Source organism: Arachis stenosperma, chromosome 4 (assembly GCF_014773155.1).
Source record: "Arachis stenosperma cultivar V10309 chromosome 4, arast.V10309.gnm1.PFL2, whole genome shotgun sequence".
NCBI classification, from domain to species: Eukaryota; Viridiplantae; Streptophyta; class Magnoliopsida; order Fabales; family Fabaceae; genus Arachis; species Arachis stenosperma.
The window spans coordinates 147297691-147320684 of record NC_080380.1 but is presented as its reverse complement, the minus strand read 5'-3'; the positions used below and the strand labels follow the sequence as shown (position 1 = coordinate 147320684).

At 31.3% G+C, this 22994-nt stretch overlaps 6 protein-coding genes across 6 annotated transcripts; 4 read left to right on the top strand and 2 right to left on the bottom strand.

Moving 5' to 3' along the window:
• Positions 1-7609: 7609 nt before the first annotated feature.
• Positions 7610-10347, top strand: LOC130974381 (S-adenosylmethionine decarboxylase proenzyme-like). The gene is made up of 3 exons (XM_057899247.1): positions 7610-7753; positions 8559-8708; positions 8809-10347. Exon 3 carries the CDS (start codon positions 9015-9017, stop codon positions 10071-10073), a length of 1059 nt encoding a protein of 352 aa, XP_057755230.1. The 5' UTR covers positions 7610-7753; positions 8559-8708; positions 8809-9014; the 3' UTR covers positions 10074-10347.
• Positions 10348-11575: 1228 nt separating this feature from the next.
• On the bottom strand, positions 11576-12330 carry LOC130975876 (stress-induced protein KIN1-like). The gene is made up of 3 exons (XM_057900597.1): positions 12277-12330; positions 12096-12164; positions 11576-11650 (listed from the first exon to the last, which is right to left on the bottom strand). Exons 1-3 carry the CDS (start codon positions 12328-12330, stop codon positions 11576-11578), a joined length of 198 nt encoding a protein of 65 aa, XP_057756580.1.
• A 746-nt stretch (positions 12331-13076) lies between these two features.
• LOC130975875 (late embryogenesis abundant protein 2-like) lies at positions 13077-13794 on the top strand. The gene is made up of 3 exons (XM_057900596.1): positions 13077-13298; positions 13403-13471; positions 13726-13794. The coding sequence occupies exons 1-3, from the start codon at positions 13242-13244 to the stop codon at positions 13792-13794; spliced, it is 195 nt and encodes a 64-aa protein (XP_057756579.1). The 5' UTR covers positions 13077-13241.
• Positions 13795-14415: 621 nt separating this feature from the next.
• On the bottom strand, positions 14416-15479 carry LOC130973657 (short-chain dehydrogenase reductase ATA1-like). Its single transcript, XM_057898273.1, has 2 exons — positions 15006-15479; positions 14416-14739 (listed from the first exon to the last, which is right to left on the bottom strand). Exons 1-2 carry the CDS (start codon positions 15477-15479, stop codon positions 14416-14418), a joined length of 798 nt encoding a protein of 265 aa, XP_057754256.1.
• A 1313-nt stretch (positions 15480-16792) lies between these two features.
• On the top strand, positions 16793-19125 carry LOC130976560 (pentatricopeptide repeat-containing protein At3g02490, mitochondrial). The gene has a single exon (XM_057901450.1). The coding sequence runs from the start codon at positions 16881-16883 to the stop codon at positions 18807-18809; it is 1929 nt and encodes a 642-aa protein (XP_057757433.1). The 5' UTR covers positions 16793-16880; the 3' UTR covers positions 18810-19125.
• A 1372-nt stretch (positions 19126-20497) lies between these two features.
• On the top strand, positions 20498-21124 carry LOC130977083 (ubiquitin-40S ribosomal protein S27a). Its single transcript, XM_057902085.1, has one exon. It carries the CDS (start codon positions 20562-20564, stop codon positions 21027-21029), a length of 468 nt encoding a protein of 155 aa, XP_057758068.1. The 5' UTR covers positions 20498-20561; the 3' UTR covers positions 21030-21124.
• The last annotated feature ends 1870 nt before the right edge of the window (positions 21125-22994 follow it).

The following is a 22994-nucleotide window of genomic DNA, read 5'->3' as shown; positions in this document are numbered from 1 at the left end:
TGCATTCCTGTGATGATTTCTTTTGATTTAATTTAATTTAGTTTAATTTGCTCCCTTATATTCAACAATTAGATAGATTTTATATATGGTCAATGAATGTATGAGGTGCATAAAAAACAGGTGCTCTTGGGAACATGCTTGTTGTACCTTATAACTACACCTCACTTCTTGTTTTTAGTTTCTATTGATTTCTTGATTCCACCATCTTTGTTTGGTTTATCTAATTTCATTCAAAGCTCATGTTCTAAAATGATTTTAATTTTTAAACTCATGTTCTTAAATATTTTTAATACTCACTCAATTTTTTTATTTTTACCGTTTAAAGTTGCTATTCTAAAAAATGTACATTTGTTGCATACTGTGAGAAGCATGGAGATTTTCTTGATTTGTCGTGTTTCTGTGTCAAACACATTTTAAACACGATCCACATTGATATTTGTCTGACACACGTGTTTTCTATGTGCAATCGTCTCTTAATAGAAAATAAAAAATTTTCTCCGAATACACTTGGACACACTTAAATATTATCACATGTCAGCGTGTCCAGTCCTATTTTTAATATATATTATTGAAACAAGTTTAGAAATAATATATATTATTAATTATTAAAACAAAATATATTTCAAATATTTTATATAATTAAAAAATTAATTTATATTTTGATATCAATAAAATACTAAAATATCATTATAATTTATCTAAAAAATACTTTATATTTTATATATAGCATGTTTCATATCTTATAAAAATTTTAAATTTGTATGTCTCGTGTCCGTATCAATGTCCATACATTATAGGTTGCATAGCAAACATACGTTTTAATTATGTTATATATAATATATATAATCATTTTATAAAAATACATATTTGGTATTTAAAAAGTCAATTATATTACTATAAAAAATAATTATTTACTTATAATAAGTTTGATTATTCTACTGTAATATATTTAATTATTTTAGTAATTGATTATTTTATTAAAAGATATATAAAATAATATGTATAAATGAAGAGTTTGAAAAATTTCAAATTAATATGATAATTAAACATTATTAAAATAGTAATTAAAAATTATTAAATTAATTTTTGCTTCAAAATTGTTTAATTAATAATTTCTATGTTGCTGGCAGATTTTGGTCATTGGGCTTTAAGCAATGAAAAGTCCAAAATATTTCAGCCATTAGTACAAAAATATTTTAAATATTATGGCTGAATTATACATATGTTAATCGGGCTAGGGAATTAATGTGAAGCCCAATTAATCATTGCTTCAAGACCAATAAGGTTTGGTCCGAAAATTGATAGAAGAAAGAAAATGGAGCATGTGATTTCGGTTATCCATTTACCTTGGTGAAATCTAAATTCTAATTGAAAGCATGCTTTTCACGGATGTCATTCTATAGGTGATGGAATTTAAATTTAATTTAACTTGGATTAAATGTCTTGGTAACATGAAAGAGAAAGTTTATATTGATTTGATTGAAAGAGAAAGTTTATATTGATTTGATTGATTTTAATGTTCTACATGTTACAAGGCATGAGGGTTTTGAAAAGAGAAAATTGAACTCATTTTAATTTCTTTCTTTAATTCCATTAAAAGTTTTTTTCACTCTTCTCTCTCTTCTCTCTCTTCTTTCTCTAATTTCGGTCATGTCATAAAAAAGAAGAGGAAGCAAGTTATTAGAGGTGAAGCACTATAGCAGTGAAGCTATGAACAAGCAAGAGGTCGAGGTGATGATAGCCCTTGTAAAAAGAAGATCTATATGTATGGTGTGGTTGAGATCTTTGTCACTAATAGTAAGATGTGGTGAAAAAGTCTCAAACTCTCCATACCCAAAAATGGAAGAAATCCATTTTGGTCAGAGAAGAAGATCCCTATGGTATGGCTCGCGTTTCTACTTTTTATTCATCCATCACAGAAAAGTAGCTACTGTAGGTACGTGGATAAGGAAGCAAAAGTGGAGCAATTAGAGTTGTCAAGGATCAAGTGTTTATCAAAGGTCAAAAATTTTTTTTGGGGACCAAGTCAAGATGGAAGGCTCAGATTGATGAAGATTGAAGTGATGGGATGAGGAAGAGGTAACTGCATGTTGATTTTTGCATTGGGTTCTCTCTCTCCTCTCTCTGTTCAAACCGGTTTTGATGTTGAAGAAGAAGAAGCTGGCTCGGTTCAACCATTTCAACTTTGGAGGCTTCCCCTTCTATAATAAGGGTGAACAGCCAAGACTTGAGACAAGAAGAGTAAGCACAGAATTCTCATAACTACCCAAGCTAACAGAAGTTCTTCTCCTTCAATGTGTTTCATTTTGTATTTTCTTTAAGTTTTGTCTGTCTTGAGTTTCATGGTAAAAAAGGCAAACAGTGAGGTTTGTAAGAAAAAGACAGTGAGTAAAAAAAGGTAGAGTGTACAAAATTAAAGAAAAAAAAATCATAGATGTTCTAGAGATCCTTTGTACATCTGTGTTGTGTATCATGATTCTGTGGGAATTTTCTTGCAAGTTGAGTTAGCACTTAGCAGTTGAAAACTTGGTAGGTGACCAAGTCAAGTTCAGCATTGGGGATAGATTCTAGACTTGTCCCAGATAGGAAGGGTAGTTCCTAAGAAGAATTGGTGTCTGTAATCTGCATGATTATAGTGAAATTCCATCATTGTTGTGATGGAGACTGGATGTAGGCTGCATTGCACTTAGCAAGTGAACCAGGATACTTTTTGTGTGATTCTCTCTCTTCTACTCTATTTTTGATTCTGTTGCGTATGAGACAAAATTGAAAAATATCTCTTGACTCGAGACAAAAAGAAAAAAAATCTCTTGAAACTATTTCAAAAGACAAAAAATAACACTAAGTAAAAAATAGCTAAGATTCAATCCCTCTTCTTTTAGTCACTGATAACCATCAATAAATAATATATAAAAATACATAATTGATGGTCACCATTAAAAAATTTAAATGCATTAGAATTTTATATCATGGGCACACCAAAAAAAATCAATCATTAAATCATCTATAGTATATTTACATTATGAATAAACATTCGTATTATTTAATTTATTTTTAATATATATTTTATATTTCAGTAAATATTCTACAGGACAATAACATAATTGTATTTAACTATCAAGTGATAATTATTTGTAGACTATAATGTTATTTGATCTGTGATTGATTTCGAATTTAAATCCTTGAAGGATCTGTAAGATTCAGATTTTAGATTTTTTTTCTTTTAAATTTGACTAAAAGTTAATTTAGTTTCAAATCTTTAATATCTTATCGCATTATAATATATATATTATCTTATCTTAATTTCCAGAATCTCCATCTATCTCCGATTGTGTGCTAATTCCTGAACTGTTGAGATGTGAGTGTGTGAAGATCGGATGTTAGAGAAAAACGCATATATAGTTGAGTATGATGTTAAGAATAACAAGGTGAATAAAATCACTTTTTTCTTATAAAATTTTAAAAGAAGAAATAAAAATAAGAAGTAAAAATAAAAAAATAAAATCACTTTTTTCTTATAAAATTCAAAAAACGAAAAATACTAAAAATAAAAATAAAAAATATAAAAACGTAAACCAAACATATACTCTTATATTGTCTCCTTCTACCTAAACAATTATTTTCATATTCTATAACCATAGTTCCACTCAATGATACATAGTGTTAGCTAGTAGGTGCTTTATTTTCTCTATTTTTTGGTGTAAATTATTTTTTATTTACACTCTTGATTGTGGGGCAAGTTTTATCTTATAATCTTCAATGAATTTGCTAATTAAACATGAACATTGATATAAATATGAAATATGATATAATATAAAAAACGTAGCTACATGAATTTTAATTTTTTATAAGGATATATATATATATATATATATATATATATATATATATATATATAAAATATTTTTTAGATAAATTATAATAATATTTTAATATTTTATTTATATTAAAATATAAATTATATATTTTTACTAATTTTAATATTTTTTTAATTATATAAAATATTTAAAATAATTTTTTATATTAATAAATAATAATATATTATTTTTAAACTCATTTTAAGAATATAAATTAAGAATAAAATTTAATATATTTGATATATGATAATATTTAAGTGTGTATAAATATTTTTATATATTTTTTATTAAGATACAGATAAATAAAAATTATACGTGTCAAATAAATATCGAATGAATATCATATTTAAAATGTGTTTGACATGCGAATATGATGAGCAAAAAAATATCCGTGCTTTATAGGATGCATCAAATTAAATGCATTATGGCAGCTTGCTTATTATATCTTGTAGGACTATTAAACTACTACAACTTTTCCATCCTCAACTCTTTTTTCTAGGTACATTTTAATTTGTTAAAAACACAACCTATCTCTGTTAATTATCAATTAATCAATAACCTTCGAGGTAAGTTGGAGTATTTTCATCATCTTGATTCTAACATCTACCTATCTATGTTCTCTAGCTCTCACACGTATGATATATATTCAAAATTCCAAATAATAGCCACTATATACATAATGGACAATCTAATAATATATATGAATCCATATGGCACTTGGGCCAAAAACTTTATATGTGAACTTACATAATCTTTGTTTTTATATGTTAGATATTGTTCTATGATTTTGCAATGGAATGAAAAAGGTAGTTTCATCTAAGCAACTTTTTGAAAAGTAATGACTTCCATGCGTCCAAATTAAAGCAAAATAATAAAAAAAAAGAAAGAAATGAAACATGATTATTCCCCTCCCCCCCCCCCCCCCCCCTCTCAAATTGTGATATTATTTTCAAATTATATGACCACATGTTGCAATCCTTGCATGCAATAATAGATATAATATTGTTAAATTATTAGATAACGAGCTAGCTAGGCTAGTGCCATCTTCAAAATTCAATATCTGGAACCTTCAATGATTTTTTTTTAAATAAAATAAAAAAGGTATGTTGATTCCTTTACTTCTTTTTTTGGTTTCATCTATTAATTGTTTACGTATATCATGTGAAATTAATAGTTACTAATTATTAAACAATTTAATAAATTTAACTAAATTATAATCGTTTAACAACTTTTAAATATCAATTTGTATAAAGATCGCTGCCCCGAAATAAACCTTATTAATTTCGTGGACCCGTGTTCTTATTCTATATATATAACATATTCATTCCCAACCGTGATATATATACTTCGACATTTGTCAGTGGAATTTTCTTTTCTAGCAAACTGTGATTATTCTATGATGCTTAAAAATATCTATAGATCAGAGAAATCCAAAATGAAAAATCAATCAACATTCAGTTAATTTTATCCTTTTCTTCTCCTTCTTTTTTTTTCTTTCTTTTTTTTTTTAATTTATTGATTGAAAATAGTTGTGTTTAAAAAAATTTTTAACTTAAAATAAATAGTGTATGTTATTTATATATATTGTTTTATCATGTTTACAATAGTTATTTTTTAATTTTAATGTTAGTAAGAGAAAATACTGTATATATTGTTCTTGTATAAATAAATTGGATGTAACTCGATCGTGTCTCTCAACCGTTGACACCGAACTGTTATCCTCAATTCTAAGTTAGTGACTTGAATGTTTGAGCTTTTCGCCTGAAAATATATCATGTTACGAAAAGAACAAAAGAAAAGATATACCTACAAAAAATACTTCAATGTTTAAGTTAGTATTGTATATTTTTTATTGGTTCTGCAAAAGATAAAATATCTACCTTTTTTATATGTAAGCTGAAGCAAAACATACGGTTATATTTTTGACAATTATTTTTATTGAAGAATAAAAATATCGTATTAAATCGTTATGATATTTATTTTGTGTGAATCCAAATTATAACGTTAAGACCAATTTATTGCTTTTTTAATTAGGTTTTACCGACTATATCATATATAAATCGCATAGAATAATCAGTTAGAAGAAATATTCCTTCCAAATTGAAATTTTATTGAACATAATTTTTTTTGTTTAATAAAAAATATTTATATAACTTAAAAAAATATTCTGTCTTACAAATTAAAGTAACCTTTTTACTAATAGTAAAGATTATAGAAGAAAAGCTAACTATATTAAGAAAACAAGAAGAGATTCTCAAGTCTTAATTACCATATATATAGGCATTGATGAAACATGTGATGTTGATGTGAGAATAACAACATTAATTAATGAATTAATTCCTACAAAAATTGACGATCCAAATTATAAAAACATGAAGGATTCGTTTAATTTAGGAAAACTTGGGTACGAAGGATAAAGACGAATATAATAAGATGGCAATTGGCAAACAGCTCATATATCTTCTTCCATTCATGCTTTTTATATGTTCATTCCAGTAGAATCTTGTTCATAAAAATTCACACGTAATAACATGCTTCATGCCCACCCACAATGTTCCTTTATCTATCTTACATGTATATATACCTACAGTTAAACTCTAAATATAATCTTACTATTAATAAAAATTATGAATAAATAGAAAAGAAAAGATAATTTTTTTTATTATATGTTATTGTTGTTTAATTTATTTTTTATGGAAGAATAATGTTATCTATTTATATTAATTATTAAATTGATTTTAAATTTTAAAATAAAATAAAACAATCAGAATCTTTAGACGATTCTGATAAAAAAAGATAAGATAACTAATTTAAAAAAAAAAGATAAACATAAAAAATTTTATTTTTAGAAAAAATATAAAACAATAAATAAAAATAAAATAAAAATTTAATAAATATATTTTAAAGATAAATTATTAATTATATAAAATAACCTTATAATTTGCTCTCAAGAAATATTGTCTAAACAGTACATATAATTTGGTGTCTAAATTTATATTATAGGATGAAGATAGAATAAACCAACTTAAATTAATTAAGTGATCGGTTTATTTGTTTGTTTAAATAAATATTAAAAATTTAAATTTTATTTTATATATACAGTAATTTATTGATTAACGATAAAATTTTAACTAAATGCAGTTTAAATTTACGGTAAATTAATCTTTAATTTATTAGACTAAAAAATACTATAAAAAATGACATTATTATTTTCTAAGATATTAGGATACATAGATATCTGTTTACTTTGGTTAAAAGACATATAAAATAATGTAAATAAATATATCAAAATACTATTAATTTTAGTGACTATTCTTTTATGTTCTTGAAGATTTTTTTAACTAAATGTTATGCTTATTATAATTTGGACCAGATTTGTTGTAGCCCAAATAGTTTAGAAATTATTCAGAAAACGAAGAATGATAATTCAATTGAACATGTAATTTTTAGGTTTTATTTTAATTTTTTTATTTGTTTGTAATTCAGTAAATTCAACAACCCAAATTTCAACCAAATCTGTTACACAGCAGGAACATTTTACAGGGACGAAATTGTAAATTTAAATAAGATAAGAAAGTGCTTGTTTGGTACGGAAGTTTGAGAGATTCTCTACCAGTTTTATAGGAGGAAAATCATAAAAACAAGGAAGACGTGTAACTGAAAGTTGGGAATTGGCAGGGGCATTAAGGTAATTGAATACTCACCGAATCCACTATATAAATAAACCCCTCCCTCTTTCTCAAACGCCATAACAACCCAATCGGCCTCATTCACATTCCACATTCCAATTTTCTCTTCAATTTCATCGTCATAATTACGATAATAATTTTAATAATTGAATTTCTAGCTTCAATTCCTTCGCATTCATTAACGTTTCTCCAATTTCTTTAATCGCAGTAAGTGCATTGCGTTCAACTTTCAGAATTCCTCTCAAGATTTCGTTTCTTTTATGTGGTTTTAAATTTTATTTTTGTTGCTGTTTTTCAAATTATTTTGATTTTATTGAGATAGGTTAATTATGATTTTAGAGTCTGGTAGCCGAGAGGGTATCTGAAATCTTGATTATCTATGATTATATTTTATTGTAATTATCAAATCCGTAAATAAATAAAAAATTAAAAATTGCTGGTTTATTATTGTTTTTGTTGTTGATGCATGGATATGATTCAATTTTTCCATGATCAGAGAGAAACATGATAAATAATTTTTCTTCCGTTAATTTTTCATTAACCTTGTATCCTTTGAACAAAAATCATTATTTGGTGATTCTTATGAATCCTGAGGACTCTTTGGGAATTTAATTTGATTATGATTTGCACGATTTCAGTTGGATGAGGCCGGTGAAAGCCTTCTTATGTGGTTATGTGTTTTCTCTGCATCTTGTTCTTGATTGTTTTATGATCCTTTGGGGCTCTGGAGAGTGGGAGGGAGATTTGGGAGTTCTGAACATTGATTATGAATTTTGATTACTTGTTTCACAAGTTTTATGGCTAATTTCTAATTTTGACAAAGCATAAATAAGATGATTCTTTTTGCTGCTATCTATAGTGCCTCTCCTTTACCTTTATACCACATTTGTCTATGTATTTGTTATTCATGCTTCACTGAGGTTTATCCAACATGATCAATTAGTTCTGTATTTCAGTTTATCCATCATATTTTTTCATTCATCTGATTTCCCAATTTTTATGATTTATGCAGAAGAGTGTGAATGAGCTGATGGAGTCTAAAGGTGGTAAAAAGAAGTCTAGTAGTAGTAAAACCTTATACGAAGCTCCTCTCGACTACATCATTGAAGACGTTCGCCCACACGGTGGAATCAAGAAGTTCAGAACTGCTGCTTACTCCAACGTGAGTTCTTGCTTTAACCCTTTGGATAACTGAACACAAAACTTGTATTAAGATGGTTGCATTTGATTTTTTCTGACATTTGTTTTTTCAACTTGTGCAGTGCATCCGCAAACCATCCTGAGATTCGTTTGGTTGTGTGACATAGCCCCCCTTTAGGCTTTACAAACTGCAACATTTTCTATTCCTGTTTTCTTTCTATTCTCCTTCTCCTTTTCCTTCTTCTCCTTGTTTCATCTTTCTCTGTCTTGCTTTGATTTCTCTATTGCTCTTGATCTACACCACAGCATTTTGTTTCTTTGAGTGAAGATGGCTTTGACCGCCTCAGCTATTGGTTTTGAAGGCTATGAAAAGAGGCTCGAGATATCGTTTTTCGGCGAAGGTTTAGGCCTCCGGGCATTGTCTAAAGCCCACTTGGATGAGATTCTAGAACCAGCACAATGCACTATTGTTTCCTCTCTTTCAAATGATGATGTTGATTCTTATGTTCTCTCAGAGTCAAGCTTGTTTGTTTATTCTCATAACATCATCATCAAAACCTGTGGAACTACAAAACTACTTCTGTCAATCCCTGCCATTCTTAAGTTGGCCGGTTCCCTCGACATGACTGTGAAATCGGTGAGGTACACTCGAGGAAGCTTCATTTTTCCTGGGGCACAGCCCTTCCCTCATCGTAGCTTTTCAGAGGAAGTTGATCTTCTTGACAGCTATTTTGGCAACCTTGGTTCCGGTAGCAAAGCTTCTGTGATGGGTGATCCTGACAAGTCACAACTTTGGCACATCTACTCTGCTTGTGCAGAGCCAAAAGCCTCATCTGAAGCAGCAATCTATGGCCTTGAGATGTGCATGACTGGATTAGACAGGGAAAAGGCCTCTGTTTTCTTCAAAGAAAACACTGACTCTGCAGTTATGATGACTGAAAATTCTGGAATCAGGAAGATCCTTCCAAAGTCTGAGATATGTGATTTTGAATTTGATCCCTGTGGCTATTCGATGAACGGAATCGAGGGAAGTGCGATCTCCACTATCCATGTAACACCAGAGGATGGTTTCAGCTATGCAAGTTTTGAAGCTGTTGGCTATGATTATGAAAAAACTTCTGTGTCTGAACTTATTGAGAGAGTTTTGGCTTGCTTTGAACCATCTGAGTTCTCTGTTGCTCTACACAATGACATGCATGGTGAGAAGCTTTTCAACAAATTTCCCCTGGATATTGATGGATACTACTGTGAGGAGAGGAGCAATGAAGTGCTAGGAGCTGGTGGCGGTGCTGTTGTGTACCATAGCTTTGTCCGAGCCGATGGAAGTGCATCTCCTAGGTCTATTCTTAGATGCTGCTGGAGTAGTAGTGAGGATGAGAAGGAATAGGAAGTGGGACAGAGAACCATATATATACACCTTATCTTTCTGTTGCTGTTTGTTTTGATACTTGAGTCAACTTTGGGGGTTATGGTATGTGTGAGAATGGTGGTGCTATTTAGGGTTGTTATGCTATATATTTGCTTGATGCTTTTATTTCTAGTTCCATGTATTTACTATTTAGAAATTTCCTACTAAGAGTTTGCTAAAGGCTTAGTTCCTTTAATAATGGATTGTTGCTCTCTAATTCAAGCAATAAAATACATATTACTATATAATTTAATCTTCCAGATTGTGTTTGGTAATCATCACAGATGCTTAATACTATTGTAATTCAGCTCCATGAGTTTCAGAGGGTGAACTTTATTCTAAGCATTATTTTGATTTAATTAATACATATATGTCTCATATACAACTAGTAAAGTTTGTGTCAAGTTTTTTCCATATAACAACAACAAAGTATTATTCCATTAAGTATTATTCCATTAATTGAGTTGGTTACATGGATTAAACGTCATTGAACTCTATTATATTTACGGTCCTCATTCTATTATATTTACGGTCCTCTAAACTAAATGCTCTGAAAAACAAGATTTTACCATTTTTTCCACAATATCTTCGTTCCTTATTTTATTCATACATATTTGACTGCTCATTCATCTCAAAATTTTCGTCTTTGTCACACTTAAACTTATATTTATACATACCCTTTGCCTTCCAACAGTATTCCAACCGTTTATCTCATCTCTGAGTCCTCTACATGAAACAGCTCTGATGTATTAAGGAAACAATTGCAATGGTATGAACTTTTTGTAGGCGTATGAATGAAAATTGCGTGTAGAGTAGTTGTTTTGTGGTTAGAAATTCTGAAATTGTGTAGGTTCTTACAAAACTCATCAACCCTTAATAGCAGGGGACACATGAACCATGTGATCACAGTATTTAAAGTTAAACAGAGTTAGATTATGTCAAGGTTCTTGTATGAGAGAGGGTTCTGTGACGTCTCTATGATGAGAACTATGAACATGATTGGCAAAATTTAAGGTATTTTTCTCTTCAAATTTGGTGCAAAAGCATATACATTCAGAACAAACATGACTCTGTTACATGGGAATGCATTTTCTTAAGTGCTTTTCACATGATCAAGTCACGTGTCATCATCATCTTTCATCATCTATTCTCTTCTACCAAGTTTTTACTTAATATATGAGTCTCACTTTGTTAAATTATTATTTTATTTTATTTTTTCATATATGATTAGTGCACCTTCATAGAAAGCAACTTAATTTACACTTTTTTTAATCACCTTTTGTAAGTCTTGAATAATGTGTAAAACAAATAGGCTACTGTTTATTTTGAAACTTATTTCATTAAAATTATGATAGAATTAATTATTACATAAAAGAAATGGAACAACATTTTTGTTTCGAATCAAATAAATGAACCTAAGAGGGATTATTTTTAACTCAAAAGAAAAGTTCATCACAAATTCACAATGATGTCTTCAAAGTTCATTTGTTCATCCCGGTTGCATCCTTCACAGCATCAGCAACTCCTTGTGCCTTTGCCTGCATTTGCTGGCCAGCCTATGAACAAACAAAAAGCAAATCAAATAATAAGAACTACTTTTTGGAATCTTTATATATTTTTTCAAGATTTAATTATTCTGTTAGTCTCTAGTTTTATCAAATTTATAATTAGATTTTTATATTTTTTCTCTTTTTAATTGAGTCTCTATACTTCTTCTAATTTTGTAATTAAGTTTTTATAAGTGTAAAAACTATTAGAGTTAATATTAAAGATATTCACAATTAAGAACCTAATTAAATATTTGATTATATATTTTTTAGAAAAAGTATTCAATTAATTTTAATATTTTTGATACAGAAATCTATAAAAATCTAATTAAAAGAAAAAAATATAAAAATCTAATTATAAATTTGATAAAATTACAGTACAACAAAAGTAATTAAATCTTTTATCAATTTAACTGTTAAATCATGTCATATATTATATATATAAGGAACCAACCTCTTGCATGCCCTCTTTAGCAGATTGAGCTGCATTGCTTGCCTTGTCCATCATGTTCTCTGTCGTTTGCTGCAATAATAATAATTAATAACACAAAAGCATGGAACAATATTAACTGAAATATTTATTTACATATGACTATAATCAAATATAATTTTCTAGTTATCATAATGTTTCATACCTGTGCCTCACTCCTGGCTTTTCCTTGTTGGTAGCTCTGCTTAATGGACTCCATTTTCTTTTCAAGTTCTAATAATAATCAAGTGAATAGAGTTTAGATTTTGTGTTGTTTATGTGTTTTTTAGATGAACAAAAACTAGATAAATATATAGTTTCTCAAATCAGAGTAATGTTCAACACTTTTTTAAAATAAATAAATAAAAGTTATTATAATTTTGTTGCGAAAATTGCGATTAATTGTTTGATCCTTTCACAAATTCTTGTTCAATGGCGCATGTCATGCTACTCATAGAAAAATGCTTTTTTTTTTTCTTTTTTCACTTGTTGACCTGTAATATTGTGGATGAGATTCATTCATAATTTCTGACTCCTAATACCAATAGAGATGAGTTATTTTTATTTATTATTGACTAATAAAATGAAAAAAAATTGTAATTTAGTTTTAATTTTGTAGCTGAGATCTTTGGTAGAAAAAGTCATTTTCTTCTTACACATTATTTATAGAAAGTTCATTCATACATGTGGTTTTAATAAATGCTAATTAACTAAAAATTAATTAATTTCTTTATGCTCCGTGTATAATACATTAAAATACGTAACATTACATTTATAACTTTTTAACGATCGTCTAAAAAAAGTAAATTAATTATATAAAAATATATCAAATTTAAACTGTCAACGTGTCAAAATTAATTTATATAAAAAAAAGTCATAGATAAATAACTTCCTCATCAAATTCTCTTTGCTATATTTGCATAACATGTATGTGTCCAATTGAAATCAACATTGAAAATTTCAACTTATAATGTGGGGTGGGGAGATGATACACATGTTGAACAATGCAATGCTTTGAGAAGCTATATAAACCAACAAAACACATAGCAATCTAAACATCTTCATCTCAAAACATAAAACAATATTTTGATATTTATTTGAAACACTTTCTGTTTATCAAATACTTTCAATATGAATTCTTCCGAAAAGATGAGCTACAATGCTGGAGTTGCCAAGGGACAAGTTCAGGTTTTCCTTTTCTCTTAGCTTCATAATTAGTCTCTTAATGTGCTTAATCAATCTTCATAGTAATTATATTAAATTTTACAATTATTTTTTTTCTGTGTCTATAGGAAAAGACCAACAACATGATAGACAGGGCTAGTGATGCTGCTCAGTCTGCTAAAGAATCAGTGCAAGAGGTTCTATTCTAATATTCGAACACTTTTTACAATAGAAAAGACATAATTATAAAATTAAAAATAGTGTAGGGATTCGATTAAAAGAAAAAAGTATAAAAACATAATTGCAAATGTAGTAAAACTATAATAACCAACAGAATAATTAAATCGAACATATCCGACCTAAGACAATGTTATACACGAATATTGTGAAAAAATTGAATTGGATAAAACCATATCAGTTATGATATTGTGTGTTGTTTATTTTTTGGTAGACTGGTCAGCAGATTAAGGCCAAGGCAGAAGGAGCATGTGAAGCAGTGAAGGAGAAAATGAACAATTGAGGACTGATTGATTGATGGAACAAAGGTTGACATTGTTGCATGCCTTCATGATTCAATTGATCAAGATTGAGGATATGGATATATATATATATTTTAACTGAATACACTTTTGTTTCTCTCAGTTTTAGTCTAGTGCCTTTTCATAATAATTTAGTTCCATTATTGTAATCATTTTTTATTCATAAGTCTAGTGAAATAAAATTCATTAATGACAAGGTATAAGTTTTGATTTCTAATTTGTATCTCTGGTGCAAGCTCCTTGTTGAATAATATGGATCTAACAAAGATCTTATAATCTTAGGCAAAAAAAAAATTGGTATGTCTAATTGGAGATCCAAAATGTATTAACACATTTAATCATCTTTCTAGTTCAGTGTACGAGCATTTCGCGTTAATGTGGAGTTCAGAAAAAAGCCGTACTCCGAAAAGTGTACGCAGTCTAACCTAATAATTATAAGAGTGATTAATTTCATAACTTAAACCTATGACTTTAAAATTACACAGATACAAGTTAATTGCTGCTCTATAACTACCTGATTATAAGGACATAGTCATATAAAGCACAATAATGTGAACTTAAAATCTAATTCAACTTGAATTTGTTGAATTCCTTTTTCATGATCACTTTGGATCTTGGTAAATGAAACTCATGTGACTAACAGCAGAAGTGTATCCTCCATCAATTGGGAAAGTGTGTGCTGTTATGAAGCTAGATTCATCACTAGCCAAGAACAGTGCGGCATGTGCAACATCTTCTGCAGTTGCACCTTTCCCTTGAAGTAAACTTGCCCTCTTCCCAATATGCCCTTTCAACTCTTCAAGGGTGATGTCAACCTTCTCAAACCTCTTGAAAGCACTTAGAAGCATCTCTGAGGCAACCCCATGTGGTGATATGCTATTCACTCTTATCAAATGAACTCCCAACTCACAAGCAGCACTTCTCACCTATAATTCACATATACCAATACAATACCGAAAGATTAAATAAGTTTTTAGTCCCTATAAAATAGTGATTTTGTTTTGATCAAGATACCTTAATCACAGAAATAGAGTTGAAACTGGGTTTATCTTAGTTTAGATCCGAACTTAAATATTGATCTGATATATTTTCAAGATTTATATTCGACTCTAAACCCGATGAAATTTATATTTTTCGGGTCACAATAAGATAAAAGTTAAAATCAAAATATTTGAGTATGGTAGATTCTCACCAAACCATCCATTGCTGCTTTAGACATAGTGTAAGCATGTGAAGCCAAACCACCCATGATGGCTGCAGCACTTGAGGTGCATATGATGGACCCTCCCTTTTGGCCTTTGATCATTGCTCTTGCAGCATGTTTGATTCCATGTATGGTTCCATTGAGGTTTATGGATAACAAATGTTTCACATGTTCCATGTCAAGGCTTGTAATGCTTCCATCAATGGCTCCAATCCCAGCATTGTTTAGCATAATGTCCACATGTCCCTTCCATGAAAGAGCAAGGTTAATGGCTGATTCAACATCTTCTTCCTTTGACACATCACAGTGTATGAATCTTCCACCAATGGATTCAGCTAGTGAGGCACCAAGATCATCAAGAACATCAGCAATCACAACATGTGCTCCGTTTTCTGCAAACAATTTTGCTGTGGCTGCTCCTATTCCTCTTGCACCACCAGTGATTACTGCCACCTTATCCATAAGCCTTCAAAAAATAATAAGAAAAATTAGAAAACAAGAAAGTTTATACAAAGCAACCTTATTGATCAATTGGAAATTCTAAAACAAAAAGTCATAGTGATTAGTAATGGCTACAATGGTTATTTATATTGAAAACAAAAGATCTCTAACCTCTTTGAAGGAGACTGTTGTGCCTCTTGCTTTTGTAGCTCCATTGTGTTCTTGTAAATATATATATATTTTTTTGTTTCTTGTATTCTGCCATTAAATGGATTACCTATTTATATATGGGAGCTCAATCAGTTCATTGGGTTGAATAAGAAACAGGTGCTCTTAGAATGCATCTATCTTTATATGTAAACATGCTGCTTGTACCTTTGAACTACTTCTAAACCTCACTATACTTTAATCTTTTTTTTTTTGTTTTTTTGTTCTTTGACTTAATTTCAAGCTCTTGGTTTGGTTTATCTAATTTCACCCAAATCTCATGTTTCAAAATGCTTTTGAGTTCTGACTTACTGAGTATGAATCCAAGTAATGTTGGTGCAAACTTCTTTTAATTTGACTCAATTTTTTTATTTTCAAACTCGCTTTGTTAGTTAGTATGTAAAACCAATGCTACACTCGTAATATTATAAGCAAGCAATTACTATAAGGTGTCACACTATTCATAAAGATGATTAGAATCATTTTGATATAAAAATGATAATTGAAATGTAAATATCTATTATATTAATATTAAACTAAATGAAAAAAAATTAACTAACATCTTTATAAAAAAGACTAACTAAACCATTTTTACATTAATAAACACTTTTATATTTGTTTAAGTAAATGAGTAAATTGACTACTCGGCCAATTTAAAGACTATTTTAAATTAAATACTTCGATTTTGATAGAAAATCAATTAAAAATGTAGATAACTTGAAGTCAACTAGTTGAAAAACTTGTCAATTATAATTAAAAAAAAAACTCATTATTTTAATTTTTTTAATTTTAAAATTAAAAATAAAAAAATGAATTGAATTGTCTTATTTTATAATTGGCTCCCAAAACTATTTTTTTTTTTTGTAATTGGCTCCCAAAACTATTTCTAAATACTTTATTGCTTTATATCCATGTGTTGGTTTTTTCTAAAACTATATCCATGTATTTTTTTGTGTTTTCATATATTTTGGTATTTTTTTTGTTTTTTCTTTGGACAGTGGTATATTGCTTGTGTTTCAATATAGTTAAATGGGTTATACCTAACTATATAAAGGCCCAAAATAAAAGCCCGAATCTTCATTAACCCAAAAAAATGGAAATGGATGCAAAATCATAATTCCTGTAAAACCCTAACCCTAGATTCTCTCTCTCTGAACTTTCTTCCCTCACTCCTTCATTTCACTGCAAAGAATCTCCTTGATCCTATTCGCAGAAATGAGACACCAATGGCGTCTTCTCCATCTTCTCCGCTCCCACAACCACCACCATCTTCACGCGCTTCGCTCTTCCCCTTCTCCTTCGATCCCTCGCTTCACCACCACTGCAAAATCAATCCGTTCGATCCCAATTTTCCTTCGCACATTCTCCTCCGAGCCCGTCCTCGCACAACAACAAGCTGATACCGACAGCCACCTTCTCGTAATATCCGAGGTTTTCTCGAAACCCAGGGATGTCAACGACGTCAAGAGCCGCCTCGATTCGAATCGCGTTTCCATCAACCACGACGCGATCAACGGGATTCTCGCGAAGCTCGATTCCAATGCTGACGTGGCGAGGAGGTTCTTCCGGTGGGTTCTGGAAGCCGATCCGCAGAGATTGAGCTCCAAATCGTACAACTTGATGCTTCGCGTTTTGGGAACCAATGGATTCACTGATGAGTTTTGGGAATTGGTGAACGAGATGAAGAAGAAGGGTTATGGGGTCTCTAAAAATGTCCAAGATCGGGTTTTGGAGTATTTTGAGAAGAATGGAAAAAAGGATGATGCATCGAAGTTGAAGTGTTTATTTGATAACGGTTCATTGAGTAGTAACTCCAGTGAGAAAATTTGGGTTAGGGTTTGTAAGATTGTTAAGCACAATGTTTGGAGTGATGATGTTGAGAAGCAAATTAGGGAATTGAATATGGAGTTTTCGGGCGGAAGGGTTAACTTGATCATAGAGAAGTTAGGCGGCGAGGAGCCGAATAAGGCATTGATATTTTTCCGGTGGTTGGAGGAGAGTGGATTGTATAAGCATGATGGAAGTAGTTACAATTTCATGGCTAGGGCATTGGGGAGGGAAGATATGATTGATAGGTTTTGGAAGCTTGTTAGTGAAATGAGAAGTGCAGGGTTTGAAATGGAGGATGAGACGTTTTGTAAGGTTCTGGGGAGGTTTTGCAAGAGGAGGATGATGAAGGATGCAGTTGAGCTTTATGAGTTCGCAATGGCCGGAGAGAAGAATAATAAGCCTTCGCCTGAGTGCTGCACCTTCCTGTTGAGGAAGGTTGTTTCTAATAAGGAGTTGGATATGAATTTGTTTTCGAGGGTTGTGAAGGTTTTTACTGAAAATGGGAATGTGTTGACATATTCAATGGTTGATTCTGTTCTTAAGTCTTTGACCAGTGTTGGTAGGATTAGAGAGTGGAATAAGGTTTTGAAAGAATTGGAATGCTATGGTTTTGTTGCTAGAAGTAATCTACAGAGTAGGATTGCGTATCGACTCAGTGCTTCCGGTAACAAGGAAGAAGCTGGTGATTTTGTGAATGGCGTCGAGGCATCTGGATCCGCAGAACGCAAGACATGGGAGTCTTTAATTGAGGGACACTGTGTTGCTGGAAACCTTGACAAAGCCTTTGATTCTTTGAAGGAGTTCGTCGACAAAGAAGGTGTGAGTTCTGCAGGCTATGCTTTCGATGTGCTGGTTAATTCATATTGCCAAATGAAGAAGGCGAAAGATGCAAGCAACATTCTCTCTAAGCTGGTGAATGAAAAAGGATTGAAGCCATGGCATTCGACTTACAAGCTGCTCATAACTAAGCTTTTGGCTCAAGGTGGATTTGAGGATGCTTTAAACATTTTGGGGTTGATGAGAAATCAGGGATATCCTCCTTTCACTGATCCGATTTTAGACCATATATCCAAGTCCGGGAGTGGTGATGATGCTGTTCTGTTTCTGAAGGCAATGACTTCGAAGAGGTTTCCCTCTACATCCGTGGTTCTCCGAATGTTTGATGCGTTTTTTAAGCGTGGAAGACATGAAGAAGCACAAAATTGCCTTTCAAAATGTCCGCAATACATTCGAAACCACGCTGACGTTTTGAATCTCTTTTGTTCCATGAACTCTAAAGAAGGTGCTGCTTCTTCTGGTATGTTAGCTGCTTAAGTTTTTTCAGAATATAATTTGATACTGTACTCTTTAGAAGATTGTAACAATGGCAGTTGTTCAGAAGTTTTGGCCGAATTTATTCATTTGTCCTTGTTCTAACATTGTTGATCTCAAAAGTTAAATATAGCTTTTGAATAAAGCAAAATAACTAGAAATTTTTTATGATAGGACGAGATGTGTAGTTTCCATTCTACCTCAATTCCTGTATTCTAGATCAGCATATGCGACTGAACAACAACAAACAAATAACTTTTGCTGGTATTTTGATCTTCCACATTTTTACATTCAATTCATTCTATTCTAGATTCTACTACGCCCCTGGTCTGGGTTACAGTTTTATGCAATGTGATCAAAAGGTGTTGCCAAACTTTGTTACTTGTTTTCTAAGCTTGGTTTGTTTCTCTTGTTGATCAAGTACCATAGTGTGATCAATATAGGGGACGTGGGTGTATAGGTCAAACAGAGAAATGATTTATGTCATTTAAGGGGTGAGTGTAATTTATCCATATTTTGGATTCTTGTATGCACAAGACTGAAATTCGAACCTTAATACTTGCTTGAATGGACCAGGAAGCTAACTATTAGAATAATCCAATTTGGTAAATTGAATCCTTCTCTATTACACATTTACACTAATCCAATTTGGTAAATTGAGTCCTTCTCTATTAGACTATTACGACATAATATTAGGAATCACGAATGTGACTTTTCCATCCTATCTTCTATAGCCCAAAAGGTGAAAGTGAAGCAACTGGATGGAGTGTACTACTAGTTATCATAACCTCAACTAATTTATAAAAAAAAGTGTGATATTACTAACATTAGCTATCACAGCATAATGATAATCAAATTGCAATTCCACCTGTTTTAATTTAAAAAAAAAAGTAATTTAAAAATTATACTATTACGTATACACGTTTTAATAAGTTAAGAAAGTTACTCTAAAAGTTATACTAAGTAATATTATGGACAATTTTTCTTCCTCTTTTTACTATTTGCCTCTTCCTCTTCTTTCTCACTTTCTCGTATCTTCAAAGCGAAAACGGCACTGTGTTAGTACTGATAGTAATACTGAGTTACTTTGCTACCCAAACGAGAGTGACCACGTTCAAATCTTCATAACATGGACTTCCGATTCATGCATGTATACACGTGACAACCGAGTATAAAATGGTCAAAACCGATTTTTCTCTCAAGTCTCACCTACATTACCCAAAACGTCCACGTTGTTTTCTTGCTTACGGATGAAATTCCCCCTTCATGTTGTGATACGATTTCTGAATTAGAAAGCAATAGCCCATGAACTTGTGTTTCACCAATCTAGTCCATTGTTTGAAATTTGGGTATTTTATACCCATTATCAAAAATAAAAACAAACCATTTAATTTTATATTTTTATTTCAGCAAAAATAATTATGTATAGATAATCTTATAAAATTCTTTATACTCGGGCTTTAGAAAATGAAGAATGTTTTGTATTTTTAATGAGTTGAGGATTTATTTGTGGTCAAGAAAAAAGATTAGGGACTTATTTGTTAATTGTTCTTTTATAAACTCTTAGGTAATAGTTTTTTTTTTTTTTGGGTCTTGGGCTACCCACTAGCATACACGGATACACGAGTCCAAGCAACCAACCACACATCCGTGAAACCCTAACCCTAATTTCATTCTCACCATATAAATTAAAACCTGAGCTTCGAAACTCAGTTAGAGCGTAGCGTCCTCCTTCTCCCACCGGCAGCCGCAAAGATGCAGATCTTCGTGAAAACCCTAACGGGGAAGACTATCACCCTGGAGGTGGAGTCTTCCGACACCATCGACAACGTGAAGGCCAAGATTCAGGACAAGGAAGGCATCCCTCCGGACCAGCAGCGTCTCATCTTCGCCGGCAAGCAGCTGGAGGACGGCCGCACCCTCGCCGACTACAACATCCAGAAGGAATCCACCCTCCACCTCGTCCTCCGCCTCCGCGGTGGCGCCAAGAAGAGAAAGAAGAAGACCTACACCAAGCCTAAGAAGATCAAGCACAAGCATAAGAAGGTGAAGCTCGCCATCCTTCAGTTCTATAAGATCGATGACAGTGGTAAGGTTCAGAGGCTTAGAAAGGAGTGCCCTAACGCCGAGTGCGGTGCTGGAACTTTCATGGCTAACCACTTTGATCGCCATTACTGCGGCAAGTGTGGCCTCACCTATGTTTACCAGAAGGCTGCTGCCTAATTTCCTTTAATTTAATTTGCATTTTTCTGATGTCGTAATTTCGGATATTAAGACTGCTATGTTAAAGGTTTAATTCATGTTTCGATTTTGAAAAATATCGTTTATTTTATTGCTTTTTACTGCTACTGGTTACTGCTCTGCATCCAAATAAGCATGATTCACTGTGCTACCTACAAATTTATTTTGCTTTTCAACACTCTGCTGCTCCTATAGGGTCAAACAGATGAATTATGTGTATAATTTTGACAAACTTCAGGGGACGTGAGTGTAATTTATCCATAGTTTATTTGAACTCTTATGGACCAATACAATACACTTGAAATTATGTGACTGCCCCATCCTATTTTGTACTATACTACCATTTCTTATCATAACCTCAATTTGACATTAACACCATCAAAAGGTGTTGTCATACTTCGTTACTTGTTTTCTATTGCTTGTTGATCAAGTACAATAGCGATCAATATAATTCTATTTTAAACTTGTTGAGTGGGTGTGAGCACAAGTATAATTCTATTTTAAACTCCGGCTGGTATTGTAAACTGTGAGTTGGATTAAGCTGATTGTTCTTAATCAATAGCTGCCCCAGAAAATGGGTTACCCTTCCTTAATAAAACAGTCACTTGTTAAACCCTCTACCCCCACCCACTCACCAAAAGAAAAAGATGTCAAAGTTCATTTGTTAAATTTTTAGAATCAAGATTGTCAATTTGCATTATTAATTAAATTAGGAAAACAGTGTAACGTTGATGGGAGTAAATATCAATTAAACTAAATGAACAAAGGCTAGGAAATGTGCACTTGTGCAGTTGAAAATCACTTGTTCACATAACAATATTTGCAGGGATTTTTTTTCGGTCAGTAGAATTGCCCCTTTAAAAGTTTCTTACGAAGCAACAAATTGAACAAAGTCTCTCTCTCTAAAATTTCAGTGTTTCAGTATCTCCAAAAAGTAGAAACACAGGAGACTGAAATTTTTAGAGATGGAGACTGAAATTTTAATAACATTTTATACTTAAAATACTTTCATTTCAATTAATTAATTCCAATTTTACCCTTTGTGCAAATTAAATTATAGTTTCATTCTTGTTTCAATTCCTGTCTCCCATTTTGCACCAAACAGAATACTGAGATTTGTTTCAATCCCTGTCTCTTAGTCTCAGTCTCTCAGTCTCAGTCTTTCTGTCTCTGTCTCTCCAACGCTACCTGTCTCTGTCTCTCCACCAAATGCTACCTAAGATAGCGTTTGTTTTCAGTTATTGAGACAGAGACTGAGAGACTGAGACTTAGTATCGTGTTTGTTAGTTCAGAGACTGGTACTAAAATTTCTGTCTCTGTCTCTAAAATTTTAGTATTTTAGTACCTCCAAAAAATAGGGACACAGGACATTGAAATTTTTAGAGATAGAGACTGAAACTTTAATAACATTTTATATCTAAAATACTTTCATTTCAATTAATTAATTCCAATTTTACCCTTTGTGCAAATTAAATTAGAGTTTCATTCTTGTTTCAATTCCTGTCTCCCATTTTGCACCAAACAGAATACTGAGATTTGTTTCAATCCCTGTCTCTTAGTCTCAGTCTCTCAGGCTTCGAGTGCCCCAAAATATTTTGGCACACATGTGAAATATGCTTATATTAATATCTGATCTTCTGGGCTGGCCCAGGAAAATAGAGAGGTGACCGATTAACGTCAGCGTTTGAAATTTGCCCAGCCCATGATCATGATCAAACCCAATCAATTTTTAATGTGATAGATATTGTACTCACTTTGGGCTTTTGACGTTACAAATAAAAAGAATTTACTCATTTTTGTCAAAAAGACTCTTTACTTGAACCAAAAATTTCTTGACAAAGAGAAAATAAAGGCAGCAAGACCTTTTTTTTTGAATAAGGAAAGCTCGTGGAATAGAAAAAAATTACAAAACACAACTAAAAATACAAGACAATAAATACAGTAAAA